Source organism: Amphiprion ocellaris, chromosome 13 (assembly GCF_022539595.1).
Source record: "Amphiprion ocellaris isolate individual 3 ecotype Okinawa chromosome 13, ASM2253959v1, whole genome shotgun sequence".
Classification (NCBI taxonomy): domain Eukaryota; kingdom Metazoa; phylum Chordata; class Actinopteri; family Pomacentridae; genus Amphiprion; species Amphiprion ocellaris.
Genome location: NC_072778.1, coordinates 17997921 through 18017063, shown reverse-complemented (window position 1 = coordinate 18017063; position 19143 = coordinate 17997921). Strand labels below are relative to the sequence as shown.

General features: G+C 40.8%; 2 protein-coding genes across 4 annotated transcripts; both read left to right on the top strand.

The window, feature by feature from the left end:
• The first annotated feature begins 270 nt into the window (after positions 1 to 270).
• Positions 271 to 4457, top strand: clp1 (cleavage factor polyribonucleotide kinase subunit 1). 2 transcript variants are annotated; one of them, XM_023282200.3, is made up of 6 exons: positions 271 to 384; positions 1641 to 1915; positions 2088 to 2195; positions 2302 to 2421; positions 3327 to 3464; positions 3589 to 4457. In XM_023282200.3, exons 2-6 carry the CDS (start codon positions 1643 to 1645, stop codon positions 4273 to 4275), a joined length of 1326 nt encoding a protein of 441 aa, XP_023137968.1. In that variant the 5' UTR covers positions 271 to 384; positions 1641 to 1642; the 3' UTR covers positions 4276 to 4457. The 2 variants fall into 2 exon arrangements, with proteins under 2 accessions (XP_023137968.1, XP_035809578.1); XM_035953685.2 differs by having other exon boundaries at positions 325 to 342.
• A 2405-nt stretch (positions 4458 to 6862) lies between these two features.
• On the top strand, positions 6863 to 19063 carry zdhhc5b (zinc finger DHHC-type palmitoyltransferase 5b). 2 transcript variants are annotated; one of them, XR_002746823.3, is made up of 12 exons: positions 6863 to 7004; positions 9173 to 10641; positions 11154 to 11275; positions 11528 to 11685; positions 12237 to 12409; positions 12561 to 12663; positions 12824 to 12915; positions 13221 to 13353; positions 14297 to 14405; positions 14547 to 14653; positions 15488 to 16535; positions 16930 to 19063. XR_002746823.3 is itself a non-coding variant. In XM_023282186.3 (12 exons), exons 2-12 carry the CDS (start codon positions 10493 to 10495, stop codon positions 17033 to 17035), a joined length of 2184 nt encoding a protein of 727 aa, XP_023137954.1. In that variant the 5' UTR covers positions 6863 to 7004; positions 9173 to 10492; the 3' UTR covers positions 17036 to 19063. The 2 variants fall into 2 exon arrangements, 1 of the variants encoding a protein (XP_023137954.1); XM_023282186.3 differs by having other exon boundaries at positions 15488 to 16419.
• Positions 19064 to 19143: the final 80 nt, after the last annotated feature.

The following is a 19143-nucleotide window of genomic DNA, read 5'->3' as shown; positions in this document are numbered from 1 at the left end:
TTTGATAATACCATATGTTCTCTCAAAACATAACGCTTAATTTCCTTAAAGCTCTTAAAAAGCCCTCCAGGGAAATCAAGTTGTTTACCCTGTTGATGTCATCAAGGCGCTAGAAGACACGAGTGAAATAAGCTGTCAACAACATGGCAGAGCATTTCCACATCGAAACTGTCTAGAAACTCTTGTAACAGTACTTTACGATCGTCTTGTTAAATAACAGTATAATTCCAGCGACTGACAGTTACTGTAAACAAAGCTGAAGCTTATGTTGAATATTATTGGCTATCGAGGCAGTGACCTCATCATCACGCGACTGTTCACGGCAGCGGCTCCTCATGAGAAGTGAGCTTCTTTTCGTTCTATAGTAAGGATCGAAATTAACCCGTAAGTATTATACATTCAAAATAGTCAATTCGTAAACATTTTTTCAGATAACACGAGAGGCGTTAAGTGTTGTTTGGAGCGTTTAAACGCAGTCGTTCCGCTCTTTTCCCAATCAGTTATTCTAAATTAGCGACGGCCTGCTAACGGCTAGCTTGTGTGTTTGCCTGTGTTGTGCTGCAATCTAGTCCTCGACACGTTTCATGGATGTGTTATGCTTTTGCTTTACTTTTACCTTGACCCTAGTTGTTTTTTGCAGTGCTTAACCACAACCAGTTTACTGTGTTACACATAAATACAACCAATTTTTAACTGTAATCCCAATATGACTACAACTAACGATTATTTTCAGTGTGAAATTATTTGGTGATTATTTTCTTGACAAATCGATCAGTTGTTTGGTCAAATGGTAAAAAAAAAAAAAAAAAAATGTACGTCAGTGTTTCCCAAAGTCCAAGATGACAAATGACTTGTTTTGTCGACAACCCAAGGACATTAATTTTACTGTCACGGAGGAGTGGAGAAACCAGAAAATATTTACATTTAGGGGCCAGAATGAGAGAATTATACTTTAATTCAACTGAACTGCACACACTATTCAGGTGATTGTCTAAATAGTGATTAATTTAACAATTGACCCCAAAGAAGGAGGTCAGGAAACCCCAAAAGAAGAGACTTCAGCAGAAAACCTTAATTACAGTAATTACATACAACTGTAGAACTGAACATAATTATCATTATTTTATACTATATATATTTGTGGTTCTTTAACTGTATGTGTATGACTAACTAAACCTTTACATTTTGTTCACATTATTCATACACCACATAAACAGTAGAAATGATATTTTGAAGCATAGCAGGTGCCATTTTATTGTATGGCAGCGTTATAATTAATTGTGTGCTCATTTATTTTACTACGTGTTTAATATGCTCACTGCCATTTGTCCCCATTTATTTATAGAATAGATGTCATAGTTGAATACAGGTCAAATGCAGCTTTTTCAACTTTGTTACTCAACTTTTGACATTTATTTGTTAATATTAGTAACGTTTTTCACACACATTCAGTGATTGCTCACAAAGAAATGTTTTTTATGCTAAATGAAAATTCTTTTAAATTTGTATTTCAATACTTGAGACACTGTGATGAAGTTTACAATGTTGTGGTACCACACAGTGTATACATGTAACATTTTCCTTTCAATATGATGTTATTGGCACACACAAAATAATTAACCTAGAATTTCTCTTGTCAGTCATGGCAACAGAAAGTGTGGAGAAGACAAGTGAAGATGTTCCAGCACCTGGGAAAGTCAGCACCAGGTATGACCTGGAAAAGGAGACTGAACTCCGATTTGAGGTTGAGGCAGGGGAGGCAGCAGAGCAACTGGAGCTGGAACTCCTGACAGGAATGGCTGAGGTTTTTGGCTCAGAGCTGAACCGCAACAAGAAGTACACATTTGGACCTGGCTCCAAAATTGCAGTTTTCACCTGGCAAGGTTGCAGTGTGAATCTTTATGGGAAGCCAGAGGTGAGAACTTGGATGAGAGTGTGAGCAAATTTTTGAAAGTTTAAATGTGTCTGTTCTGAGTATAATTTAACAATGGAATATAAAATAGTATCACTTTAACACTGCATGGTTATGTGAGTTTAATTTAATTAATAAAACGCTTAAATAACCAGAGTCTCTATCATCACCACAGGTGGCTTATGTGTCCAAGGATACACCCATGCTACTCTACCTGAACACACACGCTGCCCTGGAACAGATGAGAAAACAAGCCGAGCGGGACAATGAGAGGGGGCCGAGGGTACGTTTGATTAAGGAACTACTGCTTTCAGGGCCTGTATTTGTCAGCTTGACAGATCCCAGTAAATGCATTTTACACTAACGTTGAATAATTAATCGACCCTCAGGTGATGGTGGTGGGACCTACAGACGTGGGGAAGTCGACAGTCTGCCGGCTGCTTCTCAGCTATGCAGTGAGGGTTGGCAGGCGGCCAACACTGGTGGAGCTGGATGTGGGACAGAGTGGGGTAAGATAAACTGGAGTTGTCATAGTAAACAATTGACCAATCTACACATATTAAAATTGCACTTGGTTTTACTTACATGATTATTCACCATTGTGTGCAGACTGAACCATCTTGGATTTATACAAATTGAAACTACAGCGTGCTTAAATATATATCAAGCAACATATGACTTTTTTTGTTTGTCAGATGTACAAATACTAGAAAACTAAATTTTGTGTTTATTTTTCCTGCACTCGGTTTTAGTAACAGTAAAAATAAAGAAATGTATACTATCTTATCATGTTCATTGACACTAGTGCTCTTTCAAGTCATTGCTGTATTTATGAGAAGACAAGAATTGAGGACATTGGTCTACTGCTTGTTATGTGTGATTGTTTCTCCTTCATATGGGAGGGGAGTGTTTAAAAAATAAATGGACTGATTGACATTTGTACAGTTTTAGGATTTTATAATGCAGCGTTCCAGAAGGAGTAGTTTTGTACTTCATGTTTGTAATACACCATCAAATGAAGCAATCAGCTGAAAATTTATAAAAAAAAAACCCAGCTTGTCTGTTTATACTGTAAGCTGTTTGAAATGTGATATTGATATTACCCAACTACTGCCTATAGTGCACTCGAGGCTGCCTAAGTTGCAGCCTGTACTTTTATTTCCCAGATTCACTGATTGAAAAAAAAAATGTGACCACTGTAAATGAAAGATTGATTTAACTCAAAAGGAAATCTAATTAATACTGAGAGTTATAGCAGAACAGAGACAGAATTGTTTTGTTCATGTAATGCCCTAACAGTTTTGAATTTTTACTCTTAAATTTACGTTGTAAAAGACAATGAAGGCCTCAAGTTAGGCCTTCATTGTGTGTTTGCTACTCGTATAAAGTGTAAAAAAACATTCTGCTCCTTCAGGTGTCTGTACCTGGAACAGTGTCAGCGCTGTGCATCGAGCGTCCTGCAGACGTAGAGGAGGGTTTCTCAGTCCAGGCTCCTTTGGTCTACCACTTTGGCTCAACCACTCCAGGGACCAACATCAAACTTTACAACAAGGTGAAAAGAAAGATTCTAGACCTTTTCTAACATAACAGTATGACTAAAAACTACAAATTTATTCTTTGCTGTCATCACTTATGTTGTTTTTCTCTGCCCGCTTTAATCTTATTTAATCAATAAGCTGACGTCATGCCTGGCCGAGGTGTTTTCTCAGCGCTGCGAAGTGAACAGGAAGGCCAGTGTGGGAGGCTGTATCATCAACACCTGTGGCTGGGTGAAGGGCTCTGGATACCAGGCTCTGGTCCACTGTGCTTCAACCTTTCAGGTGGATGTGGTGCTGGTGTTGGACCATGAGAGGCTCTACAATGAACTCAAGCGAGACCTCCCTCACTTTGTGCGGGTTGTGCTCCTGCCCAAATCCGGGGGAGTGGTGGAACGCTCCAAGGAGTGCCGGCGGGAAGCTCGGGATGAGAAAATCCGCGAGTATTTCTATGGCTTCCGGGGGGTGACCTTCTACCCTTTTTCTTTTGAAGTGCGTTTCTCAGACGTCCGCATCTACAAGATCGGGGCACCGTCCATCCCAGACTCGTGCTTGCCACTGGGAATGTCTCAGGATGACACGCAGCTGAAACTGGTGCCAGTGACTCCAGGCAGAGATCTCACCTATCATGTGCTGAGCGTGAGCAGTGCCGAGGATGGAGAGGAAGGTGCTAGAAAGGGTATAGTGGAGAGTCCAGTCTGTGGTTTTATTGTGGTAACTTATGTAGACACTCAGGCCCAGGTGATGAAAGTTCTGTCTCCAGCACCCAGGCCACTGCCCAGACATACTCTGCTCATCATGGACATCCGCTTCATGGATATGAAATGAGGCAAAACCTTGGGGATGAGGACTCGGGAAGAATCATTTTTGGGAGAAGTTCTGTTGGATTTTGTTTTCAGATGTTCTTCCCTGTAAATACTACACAGATTTTTTTTAACATTGAAAGCGGTAACAGTGTAATTTATACCCCATTCAAAAGATCATACTGTGTAGATGTCTGTGGCATGGGATTTTTTATCAATATAGAAATATTTTTCTTGATCATCTGTTTTATAAGCACTGTTCTTCTCTTGAGTAATAAATTTTTAATGTAAAAAATTTTGTTTGTGTGTTAATTATACTACCGTCAGTATATTTTACAATCCAATGTCATGTTTATTAGCGTATGTCCAATACATTAGGGGCTGGTGATGTAAAGACATTTATGTGTCTGAGCATATTTACAACTTAATATTTATGCAATTCTGGAAAAAAACTTTTAAATTCCAAAATATTTAATGACTTTAACTACTGAAGAAAGAGTAGGTTTTTCAAATATTTTGACAAACTGTCATCCAGCAATATTTTAAAATGTGTGTGTCAAGTTGGATACTTGCCCTTCCCTCCCTGTTTAATACATCCTGTAGTGTTCATTGTGTCTGTTTGGATAAAAGTAAGGCAAAGGACACTAACCTGTAGGCCACAGAACCAGTATGGTAGTTTGGCAGCACCGCAATAGGATCTCATTGCATGTTTGATTTGTAAACACCTGACAGCTCTAGAGCTCATGGAGCATTCTTTAGGCTCATGCGGTTATATTTTTCTAAACGATGTTCTGAATATGACGGCAATATGAACAGTACAAGTGGGACACAGCTTATCAGCATAAAGTAATATTGATAAATGCAATATGAGTCTCAAAATGTATTAGCACGCTGATATTAAAATAAACATAGGAAACACATTGGTTTAAATATTATTTGGTACATTCCTTCTTTGTGCATATTTCTTGCAACTTAAGACTATTTTGAATCCTTTGTTTCCAATATTCTTACATTTTTCTAGAAACTTAACGGTCGTTTTATTAATGTCCTGTCATTTTTGGTAAGTATTCTTTACTCTGATTTTATGTGCTTCTGCTCTAAACATTTGCTTTATCAGCAGCATGCAGCTTCACTGTAGGTGTCTATGCTGTAGGTGTTTGAGATGACCATCTGGGATCTGCATTGAAAACTTCACAGAGAAGAAACAGTGTGAGGTACTAAAACTACATATATTGCTGTAAATATGCTACATTTACCAAATTACTCCACACCAACAGCACTAACCAGAAAAATATCACCATTTTTCAAAGTGCATGGCAAAAGAAAATGCCTAAGTGTTAATCCCCCACGTTGCAAAAATGTATTAGCAATAAATTGCTAAAATTAGCAATTTGAAGAAAAATTCTTTGTAAATGTGTTGCTGGTAAAATATGTGTATTATTTCAGGGTGTGTAGTTTTTTTCAGCTGAACTCAGACAAGACAGACATTCTTGTCATCAGGTCACAGCACATGAAAAACACATTCTGACATCACCTTTTGGATCATGTCAAGCCTGTTGTAAAGAACCTTGGTGTCTCGTGTGACAGTAATCTAAGTTGTAAGCAGCACACAACAAACCTTGTTTAATACTGTTATCCTCTTAGAAATATTTCTAAAATACAATGTAACCGCATTGGGGCTTCGCTGAAACTGGCTCTGAAAGGGCCGGTCCAAAGAAATCAGGTTGACTGAGTCAGGAAACTCTCCCCTCTTAACGCATACTTATAATGGAGAACCTTTCCTTATTTTATTTGAGTTTTAACATCATTTGTCATTCATTTCTTTAAGAATTCAATATGTTTTATTGGCAACAATAGTGTAAAAAAGTAAATTTTAAAAAAATACAATTTATTTAGTGAAATATAAAACAAAAAAGGTGAAAAAAGAACACGAGAATTAAAAAAAGAAAAGAAAAACTTAAGTATGTGTTGTTTTTGCCCCAACCTCAAAAAAATTTCTCTGTTGATGGTCTTGTGTCATTCTTTGTCTATGTCTAAACTGTGATCACTAAATTTGTATTTGGTCATGATCTGTCTCTGCTTTGCACCTCTGAAAATCAAGAGATACTCTGTACATTTATAGTCATAGTTCAGGGCCAGAAAGCAATGGAGATTGTTTTGAGTTTCAGCTTGATTCTACAAAATTTCCTAATAAGCATCTTTCGTTAATGTAATACTTTGACTTATTAGTGGTTGAAGAGCAATGCTGGTATGAGGTTGATCAGTGTCAAATATTATCTGATCAGTGAGACTCAGAACCAGCTGATAGAAGGGACTTTTACCTTTTCTGACATTATGTGTTTTTGTAGTTTGTTAGTTTTTTGTTTGACTTAAAAAAAAATCGTTTTATGACTTGTTTTTTTTTTTTTGTTTGTTTGTTTTGCTGCCTTGTTCCTCACTCTGTAACTTGGAATTTGGAAAGTGCTCAGAAGTAAGGATTTTATTGTTGAGATTTTAATAAAGGTTGAAATCTTTTTCTCATTATTATTTAGTAGTCCAATACTTTCAGACCATCACAGTGTTAACGCTGTTCACTAGGCCACACCCCTCTCAGCCTTTGATTGGCTGCGCGTCCCACCTGAGGGACGACGGACTAGTTCCGGGATTCCGATGTCGGCCTAGCAAGCGAGCTAAGTAGTTTGCTAGCGGCTAACTCAAGGAGGACCGAAACGACCCACACCCTACAGACAAGACAGGTCCCTTCTTCGACATTAGGTGCGTGTTTTACTCGTTCTTTGGGGCGACGGTTTACCCGAAAATAGCTACAGTTATCTCGTCAGTCGTCAGTAAACGCTAGTCCGTCAGAGTAAAGCTCCCATGCTAGCCAGGTAACTGACGCTAGCTAACTCTTCTGGCTGTGGTAAAGGACTAAGCAGTGTCGCAAAAAAACTTTCGAGGCTAGGTAAAAGCTCACTGAGTGATTACTAAGTATTGATCGTATTTAAATCTCCTACTATCGCTTGCTTGAATCGAAGCATTACAGTGTTCGTTAGTTTAAAACAGTGACGTGTATTGTAATGAGGTTCATAGTGGAGTAAGCAGATTATGGTAACGTTAGTTGTCTTCACTGAATCCTAGGACTGCCCTGGCCTGCTGTTTATTGCCTCTTAACGTAGCACTCAAAAATGAAATTATGGCCAATTCTTGTGGTATAGATTAAAACAGGATATCAGAGAACAGCTGTCAGTGTGTCCATATCGCTCGGTACATGGATTAAATTTGCACGACCGGCCACTTAATGGTGTAGCTTGCGAGGTGTAGATTGTTGTGGTGACATGACAGGCAAGGCTGGACACGGAGATTTTAGGATTAACATCCATTATAGTCGGGGGGATTTGTTGTGGGGCAGATGAGATGATTAACAACAAGCAGACTAACACTCTGTCTCGACTACAGCTCTTTATTTGTTAACGCGGATGATCGTTGAAAAGAGGGGTGTGTCCAAGCTATCAGATTACACTGTTACTCCAGATCCGTTCTCGGTGTGTTCACGGAGTTGTTTTTCATCAGGAGATGAGGGAAATTAGCGTGATGTGAGTGTCAAAGGCGTCAAGGCTCGTCACAGACGGTTGTCTCAATAGTGTTTTAAATTTCCAACGGGGCAAGTGTTTCCTTTGACCACCTGAGGGCATTGAAGTGACAGCTGTGTGTTGAAGAGCAGCAGGCTGTTGAACGACTCTGTTATGAGTAATGGTGAAAAGTGCACACTCACACAGTGTCATACACTGGTTTTAGGAGAACAAGGGCTTTGTTAGTCAGTCTAATTGTTGTGAAATCAGAGTGAAACCTTTGCTTTTGTCAGATAATTTAATTAGGGCAGTTATCTGACCTACTAAGGAAATTAAGTTTTTGCTGAGAGTTTACATACTATATTAAACATGGAAATTTTCATACTTTATGATGTTATTATACTATCATTGTAGATACTTGTGTTACCCATTATATGTAATTAACTAGCTAATAATCAACTTTATCTAAATTAAATAATGCCAAACGCTTGGGCGGAACAGTTAATTGAAATATTACCGAAACCGCAGGATGTCAAAGTGCAACATCCAGATGGCAAGGTAAAATTTGTCACGACATACCATTATAAATAAAGCAGTGTGGTGCTACAGAGATACAGACAGCAGCAAAAATTTTATTGTCCTGTTCTGCTATCTGCAGCATGTTAACATTTTCAAAATCCTCTTTACTATGGGCACCCACAGTAACCTCTAAGCAGCAATCTACCACTCTGAAAATGTCAAGTCTTTGGATCGTGCAATACAGCGACATTGCTGGTTTTTAATTTCTCGGTAAATTAGCCATTTTAATGAAAATGTTCCCCTACCTGCGTGCAAATGTTCCACCAAAGCAATTCCCCTGTAACTATTTTTAGAGGCTATTGTCACTGCATTGTAGGCTTAGTACCACCCAACATGATGTGATGGGTTTAAAGAAATGCAAACATGCGAGAGAGTTTTGTCCGCTATAACAGAATCAGAATGACGTGCAGTCAGACCGTTCTGCGCAGTACTGCGCCAGGACTAGCGAGTGGTCTGGCTATGTGAGAAAAAGACATAAAAAGATATCATTCCCACTAAAATTGAGAGTCCTATTGCACTACTACATTGCTGTCAAAATAATTGCAATATGTCTTTTTACCTGTTGTATATTTGTTAGCCCTACTAGATACCAAAATTAAATTTTTTCAAACACCTAACGAATTTTGATATATTAACTGGAGAATATATTGTTTTCGTGTTTTAAAATGTATTGCCTGTCAAATCCAAGGGCAATTATTTTAGTAAAATACTATTTTCAGCTAATTGTTTGCCACATAATTTTGTCCACTTATGTTTTTTTGCTTTATTTATTTATGTTTTATTTTTATTTAACAGGGACACCCCGGAGCTTACCCACAAAGCCAAAGGGTGAAAGAAAACGGGGAGCCAAAGATAAAAAAGGACTAAAATGTGTCAGACTACATAAGAACATCCATGCTGCAAATGGCTTTCTTTAAGAGGTGCAAAATGGGAAAGGAGATCTATCTGCAGAGAATTTGGAGGTGGGAGAGCAAGCTACACCCAGATCCAGCCAAGTGCGGTTACACCTTGGTGACATACTCGGGGCTTCTTTACGGAATGAGTTGATTTTATCCCCATATTGACACAAAGACTGAAGACAAGGGTCTGAAGAGATCCAGGGGTCTCTGTTCAGCTATTGGACCTATTTTATTTGCAAAGACAAGGCTGGACGTCTTTTGTTTTGTGTTTTCTTTTTTTTAGTAGCTTTTTAAAAACTAAATTCCAGCTGGACTTTTTTGATGTTAAGCAGCTTCCCACAACTGGTTTAAAAGTACATTTGTTTGTTTGGTTGTTTTCCCCTGCTGACTTAGTTTGAAATGCTGGAACTGTCCCTCCTGCCGTCATCCTCAGTTTCTTCCACCCACCCAGTGCCTAAATAAGCCCTCTCGGGACTATCACAGAAGTCATCAGCAGCTGCTGCTCTCAATCCTCTGCCTGTTCTACTCCATGTGCTTCTGCTCTTGGCCTGCTGGCTATCCACCCACTACCTCTTTAATTTTCTGTGTTTTCTTTCTATATTCATTTTCTTTGAGGGGGATAATCACAACTCGAGTAATGTAAACACTGAGTTACAGTAGTGGAGAGAAACCTAGATTGCTCCAGCATTGATTGTGTGCACAACTGTCTGTTCTTTTGTGTACATGCACAGCAGTGTTACAATTGCACTGGTGCCAAGGAGCAGTTAAAGCTTAGATTTATTTATATTGTTGTACCAAATACAGTTTAAGCCATACAAAAATATTTATGAAATTACCTACATGTATTTTTGTATCACATTGCTCTTGTATGGTTTTGCTTTTGTAAGCTTCTATTAAGATTATGCATACAAATTAAATATTTACGTGACAGCCGTGCACATGCAAGTAGAGCTGTATATTGCTATATAAAAACACCCTCTGATTTTTTGTGATTAAATTATTGCTGGGAGATATTCAGAGTCTGCACACAGAAAATCCCTCATGTTTCCTTTCAGTTGCTGGTTTGCATAGTGTTGTTTTTCTCGTCCGGTGTATAGTCATGGCCCCTCCTCCCAGAAAAACACTGTATTCCCTGTGTTGACTGGTAAAGCGTCCCTTTACAGTAGGTAGACAGTAGATATCTACCTCTCTCTCTGTCTTCCTCTATCTGTCTCTGATGCCGGGCTTCAGTGGTGGGGGGGTTGGGGGGGGAGTAGGTGGCCCAGCCTCTGCTCCTCCCCGTCCATTCCGACCCAGCCGATATGTTCCGGTGTCTGCAGCCACCACTTTCCTTGTTGGATCCACAACCCTGTTCTTCTGCTTCACGTGAGTGTTTCTTGGTCTATCTCATATATGCAAACACACTCTCACATTAGATAAACATTGTGCCACACAGCCTACATGGATTTACACAAAGGTGTGTCGCTGTACTAATAATCTTGGTACATATGTGTGTTTGCCAAGGTCTTGTGTAAATATCCAGCTGTATTATGTTTCCACTGAAGATGCGCTGCTGTTTATGTAGTTTATTTAATCCTTATTGATTCAGAGAAAGTTTACTGTACACAGTTGCCCACTTTTCAGCAACATTTGCCCCCAGTTTGTCACAGCTGCACCTGTGAGCTCGTCATTTGCAATCACAGTATTTCATTCGTAGCCACTGAGTATTTTCAGTGGAGCTCTTTGTGGGGTAAATTGCCTTGCACAAAGACTCATCAGCAGTTGCTTATGGAGCGTGGAGTGACCATTTTCTTGTCCGTATGTTGCCCACAATTACAGGGATTTCAGCATGCTTGCGTAACTGTAATTTTGTTTCCATCTCTTTTAAAACTGCCCAGGTGCCCATGGTTGTCAGAGTATTTCTCCTCTGTCATTCCCATCTACAATGCTGTGATCTTCCTCTTCACCCTCGCCAACTTCTGCATGGCCACTTTCATGGACCCTGGAGTCTTCCCCAGAGGTAAAAGTGTCATCTGTGTTGGTGTAGAGTTTTTACCCTAGAGAGTTACATATCACATGGTACTAATGCACAGGCAATGCTTTTGTGCACATGATGAGCAAAATATGACTGAAAAGGCAGAAAATAAGTAATGACAATGAGCCTCTGGAAAATTCGTGAAACAGTCGCTGATTATAACCTAATGAAGGGAGACCATATGATCAGTTATTATGATGCGAATACAGTCTCTATTTGTGTGTCTGTTGTCTGTAGCGGAGGAGGATGAGGATAAAGAGGATGATTTCCGAGCTCCACTCTATAAGACAGTGGAGATCAAAGGCATCCAGGTGCGCATGAAGTGGTGCTCAACCTGCCGCTTCTATCGCCCGCCGCGCTGCTCACACTGCTCAGTCTGCGACAACTGTGTCGAGGTACAAACACACACATACAAACATAACATGGTGGACTTTCTGTATCGTGATCCCAAATTAAGTCCATACAAAGGAGAATTTAATGGCACTGGGTAATGATGTGTAATTGTCTTGGCTAATTTTTGCTTGTTTTATTCTCAGGTTGCCTTGATACTATTATTTTTATATTTGTCACCTATTATTTGAATGTCAATTGAACACAACCATGGCTTTATAATAATTAAATTATCTACAAGTGACTAAAAGACTTCAACCACAAAACCCTGAAACGCTGCACAAATCATCGGTGTATATATGCCAGTGTGATGCGTCTTTAGGTTTTAATAGCAGGTCCTAATTTCACAGTGAGCTTCTACAAACTACTGTGTGCCTTGACTGCTCAGCCTCGATCTGTTCTATTCTTAGTTTCCTATGTTTGCATGTAGGAGGAAGATTTTGTGTGGACATCTGATTTTCATGTATTCTGGTTGTTGCTTATCCTCCTTATTTCCCTCTGTCATAACTTTACTGGTACTTACACCTTCTTGCCCTTTGGCCCTGTTCTCTCTCAGGATTTTGACCACCATTGTCCTTGGGTGAACAACTGTATTGGCCGGAGGAATTATCGCTATTTCTTCCTCTTCCTGTTATCTCTCACCACCCACATCATAGATGTATTTGGCTTTGGTTTGGTTTATGTCCTGCATCACCGCCAGCAGCTTGACACGCCACATGCTGCTGTAACGTATCCTTCACTTTGCGCTCTGCAGTCATAAAAACGTTTAACACATTATGGGATTTCCTTTTCTTGTGTTGCTTACATTGTCATATTTACCTGAATGTTGTTTTGCATTTATTTTGTTTCACTGTGGATTTCCTTGACCCTCTCCTCGCAGTATGGCTGTGATGTGTGTGGCTGGTCTGTTTTTTGTCCCAGTGGCTGGCCTGACTGGGTTCCACATAGTGCTGGTGGCCCGCGGTAGGACCACAAATGAGCAGGTACATACAAGAGCTGGTTGCGTGCATCACATCCTGCATCACTGAATTTATTTAGACACATTTTTCTCTGCTGTCTTGATTTTGTTGTTATCCACGTGGCTTGAAAAGTATGTAAAAGTAAGCATGATTGTTTTTTTTTTTTCTCTCCTTCTCGTCGTAGGTGACAGGGAAGTTTCGAGGAGGCGTTAACCCCTTCACCAACGGCTGCTTGAGGAATATTTCACATGTGCTCTGCAGCTCCCAGGCGCCCAGGTCAGCGTTCCTCTCTTGTCTGCACTCATCTATTTACCTCCTTCCTTTAACACTCTGTTCTACAATTAGTCTTTTTCCACTGCCTCTTTCTTTCCATTGCTCTCTGTCCGCTTCCACTTTTCCACTCTCTTCTTTTATTATTCTCACTTGTCTGTTCAGTTTGTGGAATATATGAGCGTAGGTTTTGAGTGTGAGTGGTTTCTGCTGCTAAATTATGCTTGTTAAGGTAGCAATATTCCGCTAATCCTTTTTTTTTAATGCTTGTATCAATTTAAATAGGATTTAAACATATGCATATGTTATAGATACATGGGCCGGTGGCGGAGTCAACAGGCAGTGGAAGTGCAGCCACCATTTCTTAGACCGCCTCTCACTGAGGCCCAGTTAGAAGCCAAAATCCTGGACAACGGCATCCAGAATGACCGACACAGCACCAGGGTGAGTTATTTCTAAATTCGACAAAGGCATGTCGTCTGGATATAGAACGCTCACAGACATGTCCATTCATGGTATTATTCAGAAACTACTGTTGTATACTGTTTGATTTTATACTTAATATTATTCTGGAATGAAAACATACAGTTTTGGGATAAGGAAAATTGTTGCATATGTTTGTTAGAATTTCAGTTTTGAATGAGGTTCAATGATGCATTATTACAAATTCAGCTGCTGGTGTCAGTTGTCATTTTGCAAACCTTACGAGAAATGAAATGAGACTTTCTTATCTCTCCAGTTCTGTTCATGTTGGCCATATTTGAAAATCTCCATCATGTCTGTGAATCTTGAAAAAACACAAGTTATGGACAATGGCTAGTATGCTGCTTGTCTACAAATAATTTCAATATGTAAATTGTGAATCTTTGAGAAGAATTCACTGATGGCAGAAAAGTACACAGTGTCTGTTAACAGTTGTGTATGAAGATGTGAACTAATGAATGTGTACTTCTTGTGTCAGCTTTGCATATTACAAGTGGTTTTTGAGAGGTGCTAGTGTGTGTCTAAACATGACAAAGCTGTTCGTCAGGTTTGTGATAGGTTTACAAAACTTGGAATATGTAGATCTGATAAAACATTGTATGAAAACACTGCTTTTTAACTTATTTTTTCTTTGTCTTTAGGCATATAGGATGACAAAGATCCAGAAATTGTATGCATACATCAATGACTTTTCAGGTTGATGACTTGCCAAGACTGCACTGTGGTTAATTAAATAGGATTTTATACCTTCAGGAGTTATAATAGACTTTTTTTTTCTTGCTGTAGTCCTCTGTCAGGCAGCCTCATCATTCAGTTCAATGATTGAATTTTTGATTTAGTTGTGTTATTAGTCTGAATAAACCCATATATTTTATGTCTACTGACTTTTCTATGTCTTTTGCAGTCCAAGAGCAGTCTAGATCAGATGGAGAGCCAGTCAGCTGATGCAGAGCCTCCACCTCCTCCGAAGCCGGAGCTTCGTTACCCCGGCCTGCCTCGTGCTGACACAGAGGGTGAGACACACATACAAATACAAAAGTGAACACAGGTAGTTGCAGGTATAACATCGGACATGTTCGCATCAAGTGTTGACCATGAAGTGCAACCCAGGTACAAGTGTGTTCAAATGTTGTTTTTGGGGTCTTGGCACTCAGAGAGCAGCTTGTTGACTGAAGCTCCACCTACACCATCGATGTACAAGTACCGACCACCCTACAACAGCCCAGGAAGGAATCACACGGCCCTCACACATCCGAATAAGGTACACATTAACTTACCCTTAGACACACCTCAAGGTACTGGATACAGACTTAACGTAACATTAACATCAACGTACATACTGTGTATTAGAAGAGCAATCAACTGGGAGTGAAGCTAATCGCATGCCTTTGCCTGATTTGAAACACAGACACATGTGGATGCAAAATCTTGCTGATTATTACATAGCAGGCTTATTTTAGAAATACAGACAGATGTGGGTAACTTTACTGCACAAAAGAAGCAAGGAGAGCAGAATAAAGGACATCCTTTAGTTTAATGTAGCAGATGGACTGGTGGCTCTTATGCCCTCCCCCTTCTAATTTCCTTTGTGGTTAATATATGCCCCTCTTTTTTGTTTTTACTTTAAATTGATCATTCAGTGGCCATCGGTCGATCAGTAAGTCTCAGTGTGTGTGTGTATCCCTTTGGCTGTCTCTGTGTGTTTGAGTGGATCTGTCCTTTCCCCCTGAGACTGCATTGACTGGAATGTGTAGTTCATGTACTGTATGTATTTGTATTTCCATTTATGTGTTGACACACAGTCTTTGACATGCAGTGTCAGTGCCTGTTCAAACCAGTCAGTGTTTCCAGTCCAGTAGTGTGATGATGGAGTAGAGCACTGGTCAAGCATCCAATTCTCCCCACCACTCTTTTTTTCTGTTAGAATCTGTACGACAACATTTTCTGTGCTGTTTTTGCTTCCTGATGTAAGGTGGTAATTTTCATATTTCTTCCCCCTTCTTCATTCCTGCTTTCATCTTCATCACACTCCTCCTCCCCCTCTCTCCTCTTTATCTGCTGTTGGTCTGTTTCTTCTCTTCTTTCCTCTCCTCAGATGATCCGTGGGGAGAGTCTTGACTCTCCATCTCCCTCCATCCTGCAGTCCAGTCGCCAGCCCAGCTACCGCTCGGAGCCGAGCAGCCTGGACGGGGCCACAGTGGTAGGGGGAGGTGTAGGGGTGCGCAGAGGGGGAGGGGAGAGGGGTGAGGGCCCCGGAGGCCCTGGCGGGACTGCTGGGGGGGTGTTAGGGGGCATGTCAGGCTACTCGCTGACTGGGCGCTCCTACACCTCCTACCCATCCTCTCTGGTTCTGTCCACTGGCGGCTCACGCTCCTCCAGCCTGCGCTCAGCACACACTGCACATAACCCGCTGACTACGCTCCAATCAGAGGGCACCACAGACACCAGCTACAAGAGCCTGGCCAATCAAACACCTCGGAATGGCAGCCTGTCCTACGACAGCCTGCTGACACCATCTGAGAGCCCAGAGTTTGAGTCAGCCGCCCATGAGCTGTCGCCGCAGAAGCCTCGTGCTCCGTTTCCCTCGGCGACTATAACAGGCCAGCCTGAGGTGGTGTCTCCCAGTAGCCCGCTGCAGGGCTACACGTCGCCCTTCCTCTCAGCTCAGATCGCCCAGCAGAGGGAGGGGCAGCTGCTCCAGGGCTCTGCCACTTTCTCCTCCCCCCATAGGGCCTACCTGCGTGCTGTCAGCCCCCCTCCCTCCTCTGGGCCTCCTGAGACCCAGCACCTGCTTCAGCATAACCAGGACTTCTCTTCTTCCCGAGCCCCTCGTAACCCTTCCTCCTCATCCTCTTCCCCTGGGGCTCGCTCACTGGAGCCCCCTGTCTCCCCGCCACCTCGTGGCCTCTCCCTGGGCAAGTCTCTGTCTTACACCGGGGAGGCAGGGCCTCAGCACAAGCCTCGGCCTGCAGGAGGAGGCACTGTGCTGGGAGGGGGAGGAGTCGGAGGAGGGCAACAGGCTCCACAGTGAGTAGTGATCCGCCACCAGATCCGTCAGCCAGCTACTATTCCTCCTCCTCCTCCTTTTTCTCCTCCTCTTCCTTCCTGGTTTGTGTCAGCCCTCCTCTTCTTACCAGATCTGTGTGAGTCTTCCTTTTCCTTCTTCATACTTTACAGTCAGTCTTGTGCTTGTTTAGTGATAAACAGTTGAATGTCTGTGTGGATGTTTTGTTGGTTCGGTTGTTGGAAAGTGTGGATTCGTGTTAAAAGCATGCCAGTATGTGATTAGCTCTGAGTTCGTGCCTAATCACGCTATTTACTTCTGTCCTGTAGTCTTTTGTGTCCTTTTCATTTCCTTACTAAGTTTAGTTACCAAATGCCTTATAAGATCAGAGGTAGAGAAACATTTGCTGTTTGTGCTTGCTGCTTATTTTTGAAGTAGAACCACTCATCTCCACCTTCCTTTCTCTCCTCATCCCTAATCTACCCTCCACTCCCTCACTCCTGCCCTTCCCATCCGGATGGCTGTCCAATCAGATCCACCTCTCGCCCAGTCTTGGCCAATCACACCACATCCAAACCAGGAGGAGGGGTGAAGAAGGTAACCGGCGTTGGAGGGACCACGTATGAGATATCGGTTTGAGTGACAAACATCCCACATGGTCTTTTACAAAGAGGGGGGGAAAAGTCACCGGACAACTTCCACTTGTCTCTTACCAGAGCTGGATATTATTCATGACTTCAGGCTCCTAAAAAAATGACTGTTTTCTGCTGCAATGGACTAATGGAGCAGGCCTGTCTGGTACTCACTTTGTTATCTTTGTAACGCCACTGGCCATTGTTCTCTGCCAGCCTTTCAGATTTGAACAAATGGTAACTGGGGACACTGGTTCATTTTTTCACAGGATCAATCGTCTCCATTTTTCCACTTTGTGAGCCATAGACTGATGTGACTATCATCACGGCTGGGTACAGATACGTCTATAGAACATGCATAGCTTTTCAATGATTTGCTGTTTTACTTTGGTACATTAGCACACAGAGTATTGACAGCAGTGTCCGACACTTAAGGAAAGGATGGCCTTTATCTGATGGATGTAAAATTTCAAGAGGGAGGTTTTAGGACAGTTGACCAATAGACACGTCTGAACGGACCACGCAGCTTGTTTATTGATAAGAATATTGGAGGGAAGGATCCAACTTATAAAGACAGTATCATTTTAGTTTTATAAATATATTTTTTTTAAATATTGTTTTATATAATTGTATAAAATCTTACAGATTATTATTGGGTCAAATCGTCAGGTACTGAAGATGACTATTGATGAGGGTGGCAGATGTACTGTATGTAATTATTCATGAAAGCGATTTTAAATCAGTTGCCTGTTTATCATTGATGGCTGCATCAGCCATTCACAAGTTCTTGCTGGAATTTTCATCATCTAAAGAGAATACTGATCCTTCAGTGGACACCTGAAGTGGCAAATGTTGGAGCTTAATTTTTGAAAGCCACAAAGAAATTTTGATTCTCATGATTGCAGCACAAGCATCTTTGTGGAATGTACGCTTGTAATGTTTGTGCTAGAGACATTATGCAAAATCTGTTTGTAGCTTTAAAGTTCATCGTACGTCTTTTGGTGTTTATTTTGTTTCTCCTTTTCTGTAATGTTTTGTCTTTCAGTCAACCACAATGCTAGCAACGTTATACCTTTAACAGATGGCCAGCCAAATAGGAGCAGCGAGGGAAGGGCTTATTTATTTCACCAGACAAAACAACGTTGTAGATCTGGACAGTTTCAAACCAGTCTCAATTCTTTTTTATTTTTAAGACAGAAAAGAGTAAGTAGGAATATTTTTTACAAAAAAATGTTTATAAACAGAAATTGTAAATGCGATAAGCCACTTAATAGAATAAGGAGGGACTGTTTTGAAATTCAGAGACTGTGTAATTTGTTTTTGCCTTGAGACCATTCATCGTAAAGCAAGCGTGTTTTTATCTTTTTCTATTGATTTAGATTTTATACACTTTTCTGAAAAAAGTAAGGAAAGCAGATGAGTTTTCTTTTTTTGATTGACTTCCTATTTTTTTTGTTAAATTTCTGTAAAGGTACAGTTCATGTTTTTTACCCACTGCCATGTTTAGAAAGAATGAATTAGAGAAAGGGAGGTATGTTTGTAAGCTTGTCTTTTTGGACTGGGCATTGGAGTAAAGTTTTTTTTATTATTATTTTACTTCTGTCAAAGCCCATAGCAGTGTTTGAAGGAGAATGTCGAAGGTGTCTGAATGTGGCACATCTTTTTTAGGGGGGGTGTACACGCTTGAAGCACACGAGTATCATCGGTTAACCCACACTGTGTTACGAGTTTTCAGCCCGACCAGGCTATGTCTTTGGTGTGCATGTGATTTTTGTTCCTCGTGCTGAATGCTTCACTGGCGTGCATTCTTGTGAGATTACTGTCAAACGCCCACCCGGTTCAGGTGTGGGTGGCAACAAGAAAAGAACCATCATTATTGGCACAAGCAGCCGTCGTACAGAGTTTAAGAGAACCTGTGTTACTTTTCTTCCTGCTCTGGCCAACGATGGTGGCTACAGAACAATCTGAAACTATGTGAGTAAAGCAAGTATACTTCTTTGTGAGATAAAATATTGCTATTGTGGGCTGTGATGAATGGAACGAGTTTCACAAATATCTGTAATGAATACATTGAAAACATTTCCAAAATGGCCTTATAAAGAATTTTTAAAAAGA

Coding starts and splice junctions, on each gene's coding strand:
- zdhhc5b (XM_023282186.3), top strand. CDS start 10,493: ATGCCGGGCTTCAGTGGTGGGGGGGTTGGGGGGGGAGTAGGTGGCCCA. Junction 10,642..11,153: donor ACCCTGTTCTTCTGCTTCAC/GTGAGTGTTTCT, acceptor AAAACTGCCCAG/GTGCCCATGGTTGTCAGAGT. Junction 11,686..12,236: donor TCTGCGACAACTGTGTCGAG/GTACAAACACAC, acceptor GTTCTCTCTCAG/GATTTTGACCACCATTGTCC.
- clp1 (XM_035953685.2), top strand. Junction 1,916..2,087: donor ATCTTTATGGGAAGCCAGAG/GTGAGAACTTGG, acceptor TCATCACCACAG/GTGGCTTATGTGTCCAAGGA. Junction 3,465..3,588: donor ACATCAAACTTTACAACAAG/GTGAAAAGAAAG, acceptor TTAATCAATAAG/CTGACGTCATGCCTGGCCGA.